Raw genomic sequence first — 16,308 nt, 5'->3', positions numbered from 1 at the left:
TTCACAGTGGAAGACAAACTTTATCGTACCAGAGCTGTTTACAAATAATTTCTGTAGATAATGATAGACTTGCTATAATGGTTGAGAGTGGTTCTTCAAAACAAATTGCTTGAAGCACTGCACTGAATGAAATGTTACAGGATTTTCCTTTCCTTTGCCCATAGCCAAGGTGTCTTTCAAGAGACTGAGCTATTAAGCAATACTACAATAAGTTTTTGTTAAGTTCCTCTATCTAAACAATTATGAGCAGTCACTGCCATATCGGAGTGACAGGGAATGAAATGACCACAGGCATCACTAAATCAGGTGTCACCCCTCCTTCTCTGTTGAGGGAATGGTTTCACAAAAGTTTATGCGACTACTTTGTACTTTTATTGCAAGCTTGAATGCTGCCACCAGTAAGTTCGATCCCATAAAGAATTGAGTGTTCTGGCCCTCATCCAGAAAACCACTTAAGTGTGTTGCAGAGTGCTTTGCTGGATCAAGTCCAGAGCAGAGCAACATGCAGGAGCAAGCTCTCAACAGCAGGGGTTTCTCTCTTTTTGGGTATTTATGAAGAAGTCTCCATGTTAGTTGACTGCAGTGTGGTGAGGATGAAAGTAAACAATAGTTGGACTCCTAAGAAGAAAGGTCAAAGTGTAAACAAAGAGGTAATAGGTAGAACACTAAGAAAAACCTCCATGCGAACGTTCTCCTTGGTGGAGCAGTACAGTGGCTGGTGGAGAAAATAGCAGGTTGATGTTATCATTGGGTTTTTTATCCGAAGCAGAGCTCTTCTGAACTAGTTGTATTTTGTTTGAGTAAGCTATGGTTTTCTCAGTCTGCTGACAGGAGGATTTGTGTGTAAATAATCTATGATTGTTAATTTATTCAGTAATGTTGGAAACCACCTATAAAGGTCTTAGACTTTTCTTAATTTCTTAAGGATAAGAGTGAATTCAGGTTGATATTTCAGGAAATAATTCACCATCTGTAGACTGCACTAAAGCCTTCTGTCTGGACGTGCTGGGAGATGCAAGTCAATTTTATTATGTTTGGGTGAAATCAGACATAAATATGCTGCTTCTTGCTGACCTGGATGAATTAGGTCAGAAATATGGTTATAATAAGAAAAAAAAAATCCAAATCAGTCCTTCAAGATTTTCTTTAAGCCAACACCATACTATATGAGGAGACCAACAATGAGATAGTGGTGATGAATTCCCAGAGAAAGAGGGAGAAATTAAAGAACAAATAGGTACATGAAAAGAAATGGAATTAGATATCAGGTTATGGTATGTTATTTCATTAATGTTAAAGTAGCAGTTGTCAGATGGTTGTCCCTTCACACCAGGATACCAGGCATGTGTAATGGAGGCTTTGCCATTCTAGAAAGTATAATGATGGATTAATGTTTAGATGCTGGAATAACTCTGGGTAGGAGATGGATACCCTTTAGCTAAGGGGAAGGGAGGGCTGCTGAGGCTGAATTTAACAAAACCAGACTTGCCCACAGACTTGAAATCGCTCGCAGAGTGGATTTTTAATGCTGCAGGTGACATTGTTGCTGACTGAAGAATGCTCATCAAATCAGAAAACTGCTGATAAGCTGACTTTCCCAAAAAGGGATCTCACGAACTTCTCCTGAATATCTCTGCCTTTCATCATATCCTGGGAGGTGAGGTAGAGGACTTGTGACAGACATTATTTAGATTTTGCTTCAGTTTCTTAGGGTAATTGAGTGGAGCTATAGAGGGAAAAATATCTGAAAACATCTAATTTATGGTCTACCTATTAAAAAACTGCAGGAAAGACTGAAATCAAGCCACTGCTTTCCTTTGAGTATTTGGGTAACTCAAAAATATATAATTGAGAATTATTACTTTTCATTTAGACTTTTGGTTTTGCTAATGGGAAAACTGGTGAATTTTGAAGAAATGTGAGTGTACTGACCTCCTTGTCAATCAGATGCTCTTCCTGAGAGTGTTTTAACAGTGGATTGAATATTATCATAAAGGAAGTGATGCAGTTAACTCATTTGGTAGGGTTTGTGATATGTATTTGAGTGAATTGGTAGAAGTCCTTCTGGAATTTAATGGAATCTAACTTACTAAAGAATGTTATTGTTGAGTTTTGATTCAAGGTGCTTTGACTCAGTTTTTCAGAAGGTCCATTCCTAAATTAAAATGCTGGTAGGAAATTCACATTTCTATTAACTCCACTTTTCAGCCAAATATTTTAGGTAGATTTTTCCAGAAGAGCTTGAACTTGGCTTACATAACTGTGGATTTTGATTGCTTCATACTTAGTTGCGTGAGATTGCATTGCTCACTGCTGGGCAACAATGCAGTTTCATTTTTGTCCTGTAAGAGAAACATTTACAATTTAAGCAAAATTGCAAAAGTGTCATATTAGATGATGAAGTCTATTCTTTCTCACTGCACATATGCAGTTTTCCCTATCATTTCTGCTTTGCAGATAGCAAAGAGATTGACACATAGTGCCATCTGCACCCAGAATTAAGTCTTTTATTCAATCTTTTTATATTTCCTTGAAATTTTTAATTTCTTTTAAATTTTGCTTCCTTGAATAACTTGCTACACAACTTAAAGTACATTTTACAATCTCTTTCCATCATTTCACTGAGGATGGATTTGATGCCTCTGGTATTATTTCTAGCATGTACCAAATGCGAGCATTTCTTTCATTGTAATGCTCTGATCACCGAATCTAAGACCAGACCAAAAGCTCTGATCGGTGCTGTGCACTTCACAGAGTTGCATATAGGGCCCCCAACAGACACATGTGATTCCTGGAGATAAGAAGTGAATGTTAAAATAAGTGCTGCGGAGTAGTAGTGTGTCTTGTTACTTAATTTGGATGAGTGAAGCATATATTTTGGAAAGCATCATGGGGCAGTATGCTATGCTGTATGTTAAAGAATAATTAGAGTGGGGATCTGGGTAAAAAATGCTTTCTATGATCTAGACCTGAATACTTTAGTTATATGTCTTGTGCACTATAGGACTTTGAGATGCTGGGTAGTAAGGATAAAGAAAAAGATAAATTGAATTAATTTATTTTGAATTTATAGACATGTCTCTGCTTGCATTAATATTAAGTTCCACCCAAAATCTAAAATGGAAAGACTGTAATCTTAGAAGTTCTCTCAATAGCATCAGCAAATCATTCTTGTTTACTCTACATGCTAATAAAACAGGAACATGACACTCCTGAAAACAAGATTGCAAAATACAGAAAATGTGGTCTGACATTTTTTTTCTCCCCAAAGGAGGGACTGCCACTAACTAAAGTATTCCTTATGAAAGCTCGATTGCTTAAGATGCAGAATATTAAGAGAGAAAAACACTTTAGGACACAGCCATGTCACCAGCTGTTACTCACCCTTAATGAAATTGTTAAGTGATATTCTTCATAAATAGGTCAGAGAAACTTTTGAATTGTGAAGAATGTTTTATCTCTTTCTTTGAAATGTTTGTATTAAATTTAGAACTGGTAATTCATTAAGCTCATTAGCTCTGACTAGGAGAGTAGAGCAATATCTAGGATATAGATTTCAAGGCTTAAATATGTTAGCGCTTACAAATAAACATGAAAGCAATATGTGGAGAAAAAATATGGGATCATAATATGTTTAACTGCTTTTTGAGCGTGGCCCTCTGGATTAATTAAGAACATTTTCTATATTCAGACACTTAAATATAAACAGAATATATTATGACTTTCAGCTAACTCCGCTTCAATAGAGAAAAAGAGAATGCATTATGATGAATGCAGTGGAAACCAGTTGAAATTATTTTGTCATTCGCTTCTTGATTTCTGTCAAAGATGAGAAAATAACTGGATTTTACAGGATCCAAACTATATTATTTTTGAGTAATACCAAATTTAAGCAGTAAAAGTTCTGAAAAAATTTATACATATCTCTTGGTGACCTATTCTTTGTCATAGATTTGTAAAATTCCTCCTGTCCTTTTCAATAGAAGCCCCTGATTTGTGATCCAATTTTTATTTAGTCTTAACAATGTCTGGTATAATGTAATCTGATTTTGCAGAGTTAAATCACAGTTATCTTCTGGAAAAGAGGGAACTGGAGGAAACGAGGACTCAGCCCTCGGGAACAATTGTAGAATCAGAGTCCAATATTGCTGCAGCCTTCTAGACACGGAGAGTTAGAAATAGCCTTTAGAGCAGTTAAAACATAAGACATATTCCATGTGCATTCCCAAATATGTTTTAATTTCTTCAGAGACTTGCTCTGTAGTCTCAAGGTTCCAGTTAGCACCTTTTCCTTTCCTGTAAAATGGGGGCAAGATCACCTAACCAGAAGATTCTTGATGGAAGAGTCTCACTTTCAAACAATTTTTATCAATTGGTCAAGTTTTAGCTTTCTTTTCCAATGTCACATCATAAAAAAGCACATTTATGAGAAAGATCTTTAGGATTTAGTAGCTGTGCCTTTCTAATATCCAGGAAGGTTACCAAATACTGGGGTGAAATCAGTTTTCACAGAAAAGCTGTACTGAAAGAAGCCAGGTTTCCAAAACTACATCCAATACCTGGATGCACATGCCTGGTAGTTGTATTTGTCAGTCCATCTTCATCTGTATATATTTGAATTTTCTTTGGAATTAAATCCTTACTTTTTTTTTCTTTTTTAGATAAATCGTCACAGAAGAAATCATTCCCAACATAACTTAACACTTGCAGACATCATCAGTACACCAGACCACACGGTAAGAAATTGCTTAACAGAACTGATAAATCATTCTTGCTCTTTAAAAGCTTGCAATGTAAATATTGCACGTTTTACTAAAGAATAAATACAGGAGGTTTTGGATGCCTCAAGATGTTAAGGGATTTAAAGGACTTTGATTAATCAATAAAAGGAATAATATTCAAAGATACAAAGCAATTTGTATGGCTTGACTTTGCTGTTAACTCAGTCTACTAGGCTATTTCATCAGTAATAACACTCTAGATAAAGGAATGTAACCATGTCTTTGTCCACACAGAGTTGTTTTTCGTTCTAGTATTAGTTTTTCTAAATGAAAGGGAGCACTACATTTACCACAATTTTCATGAAACTAAAATAATCTAGGGGGAATTAAAAGGGTAGAGAATTATTATTATTACTTTTAAACTGAAAATATAATGAATATTCAAACACAGATTAATTAAACACTTCTTTGTATTTTTATGTATATGGACTTTTAAGTATTAGGTTCAGAAACTTGTCATTCTTATAAATAAGAAAATCATGGAACCAATATGTGACCTAGAGGTAACTACTGTTTCTTACACTGTTCCTAATGTTTGTTCATTAGACAGAAACTCAAATATTTATACGTACAATTTTGCATCTTTTTTTTTTTTCCCTAAATAACAAATTAAAAGGAAACAACAACAAGAACAACAAAGAACAGAACTATTCAATGTTTTTCTATGTTAATTCTTTCAGGGCATTTTGGGTTATATTCTCAACCTTCCATATGTCAAAAAGGTGCAGAAGGGGCAACATCTTAACAAGAAATGATGATATTTATTAAGACAGGAAAAAAAAACAGAGCATATCATTAAGATATGTTTGGTATTCTTTTTAATCTAATGTCATCCATTTACAATAGAATCCTGAGCCATCATGGAAGTATTTCCTTCAAAATCTGTATGTGGAAAAAGGGATATTAACAGATGTTAGACAAGGAAAATACAGCTCCCTGAACAGAGATTATATGAATATTGGGGTCATCCTTGAAATCATTTATTTGTCTTGGTGATAAAGTCGTTTTGTAATTCTGTGAATACACTGTATGCTAATTACAGAGAACACTGTACATACTATTGAATAATGAAGACTGTGCTTATTTTCTTACAGACAGCTCCTGTACTAATTTAATTAAACCTATATATATATGACTTCTTTAACACTTAGGTGTCTCATGTATAGCTTGTATTTCTGAACTGTTTAGTTTTGAGCTATTCGAGTTTTAACAAAGGATGGATCTGAACTACAGGACTTAAATTGGGATATCTTATCTGCCCCACATTTGCTAATGGATTTGATATTCTAGCTCAAGACTGCTGCATGGAACATATGATTGAGCACCAATATTTTCATCTGGAAACATATCCGATTTTTAACTTTCCAAAATGTAGGAACAGAGGTGATTCAAATCCAGTGTTGAAAATCACATTTGCCTTTACTTTTTTATTGGTTAAAATAACAGTCTGGAAAGAGTGTTGGTAAACTTTGCAAGGATGAAATTTTGGGTCTGATTCAGAGAAGCAATCAACAGCTTGAATGGTTAGCCAATGTTCCTCCCAATTTCTGTTTCCAGATGGATAGAAATATTAAAAGAATAACCCTTCTCATATGTTATTTGGCATCTCTGGCCCTGGCCAAGCACCAGAAGATTTATTTTACAAAAATGAACAGTTAGGAGGGGAAGACGTTTTTTCTAAAGATGTAAAATAAGTGTATTTATAAAAAAGAAAAAAAAAAAAAAAGTATATGGACCTGAGGATTAAGTCTTATTTTAGTTCTAATATTTCACCCATCCATCACTAGATAAATAGTGACATGACTCTGCACAATAATCCTCATAACTTTCTCTCTGGATTTTCTATGGCAATGATATGCATGATAGGAATTTGCATGAGATAAGTACAAATTAGAGAAAATTCACACTCTAATACCTATGTACACATTTGAGACTATCACCTAGATCATTGTCCACAGACCTTTTCATTGGTACAAACAGATATGTGTATATATTTCATTATAATCTATATTACAAGCAACAGACAAAATCTATGGTGATAATCAAATGTTTGTTAATAGCATGATTGATATTTTGTGCAAGTAAAATAAAAGGTATGTTTGATTTAAAAACTCTTATGTTGCAGGTCAAAGCATGTTTTATTGCCATTTAATAGCTTTGCAGATGGAAAAAAAAAACCTATTGAAATTGGTACAAAATCATCTCGTGATGAAATTTCCTATAAGACCATGAGGAGTTATTAATACTCCAGATAGGCACTGACTCAGCAGTGTTTGAAAGTGAAAGCAGGCTCACTGTGAATCACTGTTTTACTTCTGGAAACACTGAGGTGTCCCTCTGTTCTCTTTTTCCATTACTAACATAGTCAGGGCACCCTAAACTAATGAGAAAGCAATTCAGTAAGTTTACTTGAATAATTTTCTTTTTGCTTTTAGTTTTTCTTAATACAAACTTACATAGTCCTCTGAAACATCCCAAAGCCTATATCATGGCTTTATAAGGATTGTTTAAGCAGATTGTACAGAAAGTATGACCAAGTGCCTTTTAGTTTTGCTGTTTTAGAGTGTGTGGAGGACTATGGAGGACCACAAATTGAAAGGGAGAAATAAAAATGAAGAACAAGTGTAGGATTCACTTCTAGTATTCCAAAAGTCAAATGCAACAAAGATCCTGTGCAATCTAGTGCTGCAGCCTCATGTCTGTCCAACATTTTGTGGCCAGTTCAGACAAAAAAAACAAAGGGGTCAAATTTCAGAAACTGTGTGGTAGAAATTCTGAGTTGCAGTTGGAAGCTGTGATTGAACACCTGGTGGGAAGGTAGGGTCAACCCAGCGGAGCACAGGTGCAAGCAATGTACCAGAGTGATTGGAAGGGGTGGAGCAAGGATCTGCCCCAGACCTCATTTAAGAGTTGGTAGTGGGGGTGGGGGGATCTTTTTGGAGATCTCTGTGTACCTTAAGCCTTCTGAAGGTAAGCAGTTTCTTTTCTTTATTTTTCTACCTGCTGCTGTTGCATTTGGGTGAATCCTTGCTTGCTGAAGACTGGGATCTTGCTGCTCTGCTGTCACTGTTACGTTTTTCATCATTTTACGAACTGCAATAGCAAAGCAGGGATCTCTGCAGGTGATATCAGATTGCTAGTATCACATACTGTTTTGTGTAGGTGCTAGCTAAGGGCTTTGCCTTCTTGGATGTGTTTTGGAAAATGGACATCATAGCTGTGATTTCCTCTGTTTATAGTTCCAGTTTCAGATTTTATGTTGAAAATTGACCAACCACTTGGTTTGGTTTTCTGCTATAGCATGAGATCATTTAGTTCAGCTGGGAACTTGAAGACAGTTTTTCCTGCACGCAGTCACACACACTCCAGTGAAGTGTGACCTTTTAAAGGCTGTGAGGGTGAGATCCTCAATGCTATAGTTCATCCAGAAGGCAGCACCACATGAAAGTACAGTGTCTTCCAGCATCTTCAGTGAGCGCTGTTTTCATACTAACTCAAAGCAAAATGTGGTGCATATGGAGGCAATGGGATTTTTTCCTGTTGTACCCATATTTGGCACTGCTCTGACACTGGTTGGCCTTAAACAGAAATCTCTTCACACTGTAAGAATCAAGAATTATTTACAGAATAGTTTCGTAATAGCTATGAAGGAAACATGAACTCCTACAATTCAATATATTAAATAACATAATTTACTTACAGTGTATTTTTTTTTTAACTTATAACCAGAAACTTCACATGCATTAATATAAGTTTCTGCTAACTCAGCCAATAAAGTATTATCAGAAGCTTTTCTTCCAGATTAATTCTGTGTACTAATTGACTTTGCGAGTTGTTTGTGTACTTTCAAAAGATCTGACTGTAACAGAAAAATAAATGGCTAAAGTGAGAATTAATGATAAAATATACCCCTACTAGATCAGTTAGATGTGGACTCTTGTGTGTGTACTAACTAAATGGATACATTAACCTGTGTAAATTATATGGTTTTGATCTATTTTTCTTTTCCTTTCTTGTAGGTGGTGGAGAAAGAAGGATATCTTCTAAAAGCTAAAATAGCAGACGGTGGCAAGAAATTAAGGTATTATATGTAAATGTTTCAGAACTTATCAGTTGTAAACACATATCCACTCTGAATTTTAAGTATATATAGCTATTACTGTGGCTTATAGCCAAAATGACTTTAATTCAGCATTAACCCAATGTGTGATCAGCTTTTGGAGTGTTACAGTCTCAGAATGCAAGTAACAACATTTAGCAGGCTGATTACATGTAAGGAGCATGTGTTACATGCCATATGCATATTAAAGGCAGCTTTAAAACTCCACACAAACTAATATTTCTTCAAGTAGGAAAACTGTAGGTGCTCTGTGTGTGCTTCAGGAGTCAAGGGTGGGATGTAGGTGAGGATGCCTAGGCAGGACTATCAACAGCAATCAGCATTTATTTCCTTAACACTATTTCTGCTAAAAATAATATGAATATTAGCTATTCATAGAAATATTTGCTATCACTTGCTGCATCTAAATGTCCATAAGGTGGTAGCAGTGATGTGATCAGCATCTTGTACAGTACCAATGGTCATTAGAGATTGATATGAAATATTATATCTTCTGCCTGGAGAAATAAGTTAGTGTACATACAGTGATAATCTGTAAAGATCTTGGAATTTTTATTTATTTTAAGTAAGTCTGGATGACGCCATGTCCATTCACCTTTTTACTTCAAGCTAGAATGGTGTCTACCCATAGCCAAACCTACTACTGTGTACCCTGCAGATGGTAACACATCAGAGAGTGGTGACACTTGCACTTTGGGAAAAGGCACCAAAGCCAGTAATACTTCATACCACACATGGGCCAAAGCTTCTGCAGGGTGCATGTAGGATGGCATGATCTGCCAATAAGGCCAGACCAGAAAGGAGCGTTAACTTCCCAGTAAGAACCGATGCCTGTAGGAACCCTTAGCACAATACATCCCCACAGCTAGGCATTGCACATCAGTTTGCCACTGGCACAGGGAAGAGGCAACCTAGCATGACTGCTGCTGTTTTAAACAGTACTGAAAGATATCATATCTTGGAAGAAAAAAAAAAAAAAGCCTTAGAAATTGAAAGCAGCGCTGAAGCTATAATGTGCTGCCATCAGGTGTTCGTTTGACAGAATGCAAATGCTGCAGCAGCTCTCAAATAGGACTCATTTCAGTGCAGGAGTGGTTAGCTTTCAGGAGCTGTCTGTGTTTTAAGCTGTAAGTTTAATGTCACGGATATAGGTGAATTCAAGCAATGTGCTTGTTAAATCTAGCTGGATTTTCATGGTGTATTGATGTTTATGGGTCTTTATGCAGACAAAGCATGGGTGCTGATGATTTATCTACTTAGTGTACACTTTATCAGATTCCTCCTTTCACTTCCCTAAACTTGTTCACTGACTAGAGGTGACTTATTGAATAATCTTAGTACGATGTGGAAGAAAAAGAAAACTACATTATTGTGAATGGGGAAAAAAAAAACCCTACAATATTGTGAATGAAATTTTCTAAAGAAATTGAAAGTCCTAGGTCATTGCTTATATGGAAACAAATACAGCATCCCTATCTGTAAAAAGACTAATGCACCTTAAAGAATTTGCTTATTCTTTTTAAATCTGAGTAATAAATGCTTGAAATAGAAAATGTATTTATCAGATTGTCCATATACTTTTTAATTTTAGGTCACAAAAAACAGTGGAGTTCTGATTTTTTAAAATGTAATTTTTAAAATGAAATGACTGTAATATAAAAGGACTAGGGAATTTGAATATAGAGGAAAAAAATATCAGATATCATGGTGGATTTCATATGCATTCTCATCACTAATACATTTCACAGAGTCAGAGAATTGTAGAGGTTGGAAGGGATTTCCTGTAGTCTCCTGCCAATACACTAAATATCCTTTTCTCTCATGAAATTAAAGCATTCTCCCTTTAAACTTCAGAATGAAGTATAGGTAAAACCTCTTATCCAACATTTTTTAAGAGATATTTTGTAAAGTGAAGTAGAAGAAGAGCATTTGCTCCCATTGAAGGTATCTGGTAAAGGACCTTTTCCAATAGGCGGTGGGTAATAAGGTAGGCAATGATGGGAACCAAGTCTGGTCAGTCACAGTATTTGATGAGGGCATGTTTATTTCAGCAGGCTCATCTGATTGAGGACTTCTAGGTAAAAGACAGCAGCCAGAAAAAATCTTGGTCAGTAGCGCTAATTGCTAAGGAAGAAGACAGCATGTGGGGGTGTTGATTCAAGCATATTATCAGAGTGAGATCTCTCAGTTGGGAAAATAGGAAGAAGAGGGAAAACAGTAAGTAAAATGCTGAGAAACAGTCTTGACAAAGCAAAAATTGAGACAATGACAAGACAGAAACTTTAAAGTCACACAAATTGATGGGCTGTCAAACTACAGGTGTCATCTCTGTGAAGGTCAGCCTGGATTTTGCAGAAGATAAGATGTGAATTGAGGGACCCCAGCCTGGGAAGATGTAGAAATTGCAGAGATCTGCAAACTCCTAAGGATGTGCACGGGAGAGAGGTGAAGGAGGGCAAACGATCTTAAAACGAAAGCCAGGCAGTACATGCTGGCTGAGGCCTGAAACTGATTACCACAGTCTGTCCCATAAACTACTTATGTATTCCTACTCCCTTCTGTGTGAAGGGCTACATGCTAGCTCCTGGTGGGACCTGTGGGTGTCTGTGCACGTGAACTGGTCGCAGCTACTGGAGTAAGGGGAAGGGCACAGACCTGCAGGTTCTGGTGCTGGCTCCTGGGGTCCTGGCACCAGCAGTTGGTGGAACCATAGCTCTCTGCATCTGAAAGGATCCGACAGACTTTGTCGCTGCTTGTAGCTGCTAGCTACTGGCAAACTGGTATTCCAGCTCCTGCTACTGGAGCCAGTGGGAATCCCAGTGTGAGGTGCTGGAGTGAGCTCTCCTACTCCCAGCTGTTGGAGCAGAATGGTGTGTGTCCTGACTGTATCTGCTTTATGTTAGTCCTGCATGTAAGTGCTGCTGGGGTGGATTTTTTTGTCTGTTTTAGTCAGTATCCTATGTGTATCTGTATATTTCTGAGGTACGTGTACAGTTTTAATACTGGTTGAGCCTGGTGTCAAGCATTTGATGTAAGTTGTGTGCTGAATGTAGGCTGTGTACTAAGGATTTTAATCCCCTAGTAATCCATAATTAGGCAGTATATCCAACCCATAGGAAAATCTGTTTAAATCAGTGCACAGTAGCCTTGGCTGCTTACTTGCAAGACCTTTTATGAGTAGGGAGGGAAAAAAAAAAAAAAAAATTAAGAACTGAAGCTGTGCTTACCACTAGACAACTTGTACTCATTGCTTTGATGGTGATTGTTAGCTACAGTGCTTATTTCACAAGGACACTGTAAAAAATAATTAGTTGAGGTTGAAGTGTTCTTAATGCCAGTATGCGCAGTCCTCAGCTGTGAGCAGAACATAGTTCACATTAGCTATGGATACAACTTCATAGTTGTAATAAACTTAGCTGGATGTTTCAAAGTGACGTACAAATACTGGAGAATAATATATCTTCCCAGTCAGTTATTTTTCTTATTCTGTATATTTTTTTTTTTTTTCCTCAATTGACATAACATTAAGAATGCAGTCCTATTTTCTTCAAATCTGTTCCTCTAATTCACTGAGAGGGTTGTTTGTTTGTTTTCCACCTGTAGGATGTATTTTGGGGATGAACTTTATTGTGCTGGGTGATTCTGCTAATGTTAGTGGAATGAGGGCTTCATCTGTAAGAGTGGTTATACTCCTTTGTATTACATAGGGAGATAATGAAAAGAGAAACAACCTGTTATTGTGCTTGATGCTCAGTTTGATGCCATATTGAATGCAACTGAGCTTTGAGGCGCATCTGAAATTCAACATTCCAAAAAAAAAAAAAAAAACCCAACAGCTCAACTAAGACCATTGTAGCTAGAATGAAAAAATGAATGTGTTTGATTTAGTTAGGATACTTAAATTTTGGGAGCTTGAAGAGACTAGAGAAGAAATAATAAGGACGAAATATATTTTGATGCTCCTGATGATAACAGTCAACTTCCTCCTTTTAAGACACCAGAATATTGTTAAAATAACCCATTGGTCACGTACATGTTGAAGTCTGTTCTAAAATATCAAGATTTGCAGTTTATATTTACAAAAAGCAAACAGACAAGTTATGAGCATTTTTGTAAATAAGAAATGTTACGACCCCAAAATCAGAGAGTCGAACTTGCCTTTCATGTAAAAATTTCTGTCAGGCGAGATGAATTTGTTTATGATTATATGGTGGTTTGAAACATCACATTATATGTAATATATATAATATAATTTCTCTATGGGTTGATTATTGTGTTCTTCTGTGCAGAGAGACATCGTTTCCTCTATCCATGTGTATTTTGGTTTCCTGTCCCAGGCTCCAGCAGTTTACCAGCATATTAGGCTGTGCCATAACCTCCCCGTGTTTTACAAAACTGAAATCTCTCTGAAATATCATTCTTTCTTTTTTTTTTTCCTGTGGATTTTTTATTTTGAACCAAGCGAAAGTATTTTGGACCTTTCAGAACAGATCCTTTACTGAGCCCATGCAGTTGGACCAAATTGTCTTTATTTTTTCCTTCTTGATTCTATTTCAAATAGTAGTTATCAGAAGGGCATAAGCTATTGGAACGCTGTTAGCAGGTGTGAATAATCCCTCTGCTTTCCTGTGGTTGAGGCACCTTGGTGCTAAAAGAATCAGGGGGGCTTTAAAATGGGAATGAGGGGAAACAAAGCCTTCATGCTTTCCTGTTAGGCCACACTCGTATCATAATTACGATGGTACAATTTCATCAAGACAGCAGTGGATTGAGTTCAGACCACTTTTTCTTTCTGAAATGAAATATTTAAAAACCGTGTCTACAGATGAAACAATTCTTACACTCTGCTTGCGTGTCTTGCTAATAATTTTTATTATTTTATTTTTAAGGAAAAACTGGTCCACATCTTGGATTGTTCTTACTTCAAGGAAAATGGAATTCTACAAAGAATCCAAACAGCCAGCGCTGGCCAATCTGGTAGGCAATCAGCCATTCAATACGCTCAACTTCTTTGCAACTGTTACTTCAGTATTAAAGACTTTGCTGCTTATATAATGCGAGTTCAAGAGTGAAGTTGGCAACCTTCAAAGACCTGAGAGCAGCTGAAGGAAAATGCCTTGATAAACTTTTAATCAGATGTAGAGTATGAGAAGAAATAGGCCTTAGCACGTCCTTTATTAAGAGGTGCATTTTGAGAATAATTGCGGAGTGAGACAAATTGTGAGTGACTATCCAGTAATGTGAAGGTAACACTTTAAATTAAGGTGTCATTCATAAATGCTTTATTCTTATTTATGAAAATGATCACTAAATGCAGCTAGTTCCTCAAATAATGTATTATAAAGTATGTTATAAAATGCATTAGTAATAAATGCTTAACAGATGACGCGATGAGAATCTGTTGCGAAGGATATTGTGAGATGCAAATTGTATTAAACCATGTATGTGCATCTTTAATACATGAATTTAAGTTATCTACCATCCTATAAAGTGGCTTATACATTAATAAATAATAATAAATTATTTATAAATGGCACCTTAATACAGGGTGTTACCAAAGCAGAAAACACTGTAAGTTAGCAAAGTGATTTTTTATCATAGTATAAATGTGACATCTACCATATCCTGCTAACCTTCCTGAATATTTCTATGACTCCAGCTAATGCAGCTAATGCAATTTCTGTAGCCTGTAGTTACTACAAAGTGAAATTTGCAGTACCTCTTTATTGTGCCCCAAGGAAAGACCACTGATCTTAGTGTTTGGAGATGTGACAGCTATGTTGCGCAAGCAATAATGGCATGTATCCCTTCAGTGCTAGTTACTGTGGAGTTTGAGCCTGCAAATCTGAACATGGGCAACAAAAGGGGATTTTGGTAAATGTGTGACACTGTGGGCAGAAAAGGGACAGGTTTGACAAAGCCCTATTGTGAAAGGCTCTCAAGGCCTGATCAAACCTGTCATATCTTATTGGCATGATGGGTGGCCACAAAGGTGCTCTCTTTGGCAGGAGTCACAAAGAATAAGCTATTTTTTTTTTTCTGTGGCAGGTGATAAAACCTTTTTTTAATGTATTTTTAACCTATATGTTCTTGATCTAAATACTATCTCCTGCTGTGAAATCAGCTTTAAATATTGCCTTTTCATGCTTTGCTTTTTTGGAAAGGTGAGGGTTATAGCAAAAATATATTTAAAAAAAAAAAAAAAAGTGAAATAATAAAAATAAGTAAAGGATAGAATCTAATACTAATCTGCTTGTTTGTGCAGGTACATCAGGTAAGATAACACTTCTCTGAAGCCACGAGAACAGTATAGCATAAGTTAATATACTTTCTTCCAAAGTCATGTTTACCTTAAATTAGCTTTTTCTGTGTGTGAGTCTAAAATACATTCTTTAAAACAGATAACTTATTAGCTTTCTTTTACTTCTGGGTGAGTGTTGCTGTCATACAATCAATATATTTGGGAAACTAATTCATATTATGCTCAAATTGCATTAAACTAACAAACTCCAGAATGTGTTCTTCCTCAATGCAGTGCAAGTTAGAAGATATCAAAGGGATCGTTTTGAACAAATGTTTTTTTTTCTTTTCCAAAAGCATCTAAAAGCAAAGTCTCCAAGATAAAGACACATTCATGAGAAACATTTATGGCTGAGTTATGCATAGAAGGAAGCTTTTGCAATGTTTTTGGTACTCATCTGAAGGATCTGATTCAATGAGGTTGTGAGCCACTTGGCTCTAATTCATAGAGTGGGGGCCAAAATGAACACAGGGGCTGCTTAGCTCAGCTCTGGATGCACCTTGTGTTTTGTACATTCAGTCTTTCAGTGCCAAGATGGTAAATGCATTCAATTCTATGTTAGATCTGAGCAATAGGGTTGTACTCTCTAAATGAGTTGAAGATGCATTTTCTGTCTATTGCATTTAACTTCTGTGCAGTTGGAAATAAGAAAATTAGACAAAACTTGGAGGGGAAAAAAAAAAACACAACAGTCATCTCAACTTTCTAAGCAGAAATTTCACACTTTTACAAAAACAAAGCTAAGCTAGCACAGTCATTTCACCTGATCAAGCAAATGCAATGTTTATTTCCTTTGTAAACCATTTAACCAGATATGATTTCCTTTCCACTATCAAAATTATATAAAAAGGCTTCTTTAAAAATCATTTGTTTCCCAATCTTCTCTTAGTGTATTTCAGGAGAAAAAAGGAACTCAACCATTAATTTAATACAGTAATGGAAGCAATGCTCATTTACTATAGTATGAAATATAACAAAGCATTTTTACTGTTAGCAGGAAAAAAGAAAAAAAAAACAAAAAGAAAGCTTTGTATTATGAAGATATTAATTTATTAATTATTTGTTGTTAAATATATTATGTGAAGATTTAAAATAAGAGGAAAATC

The 16,308-nt window shown here is 35.9% G+C and overlaps 1 protein-coding gene across 1 annotated transcript in view; it reads left to right on the top strand.

Annotated features, from left to right (window-relative positions):
• ARHGAP15 (Rho GTPase activating protein 15) overlaps positions 1 to 16,308 on the top strand; it is a gene marked incomplete at its 3' end in the record, with an annotated part of 300,587 nt that overhangs the window by 23,616 nt on the left and 260,663 nt on the right. Inside the window, exons 2-4 of the mRNA XM_079539012.1 lie at positions 4,662 to 4,736; positions 8,801 to 8,862; positions 13,791 to 13,878. Of these exons, the coding sequence (XP_079395138.1) occupies positions 4,662 to 4,736; positions 8,801 to 8,862; positions 13,791 to 13,878 (225 nt within the window). The remainder of the gene's footprint in view (positions 1 to 4,661; positions 4,737 to 8,800; positions 8,863 to 13,790; positions 13,879 to 16,308) is intronic.

Source organism: Tetrao urogallus (genome assembly GCF_951394365.1).
Source record: "Tetrao urogallus genome assembly, chromosome: 8".
NCBI classification, from domain to species: domain Eukaryota; kingdom Metazoa; phylum Chordata; class Aves; order Galliformes; family Phasianidae; genus Tetrao; species Tetrao urogallus.
This window is presented reverse-complemented; position numbering and strand designations above follow the sequence as displayed.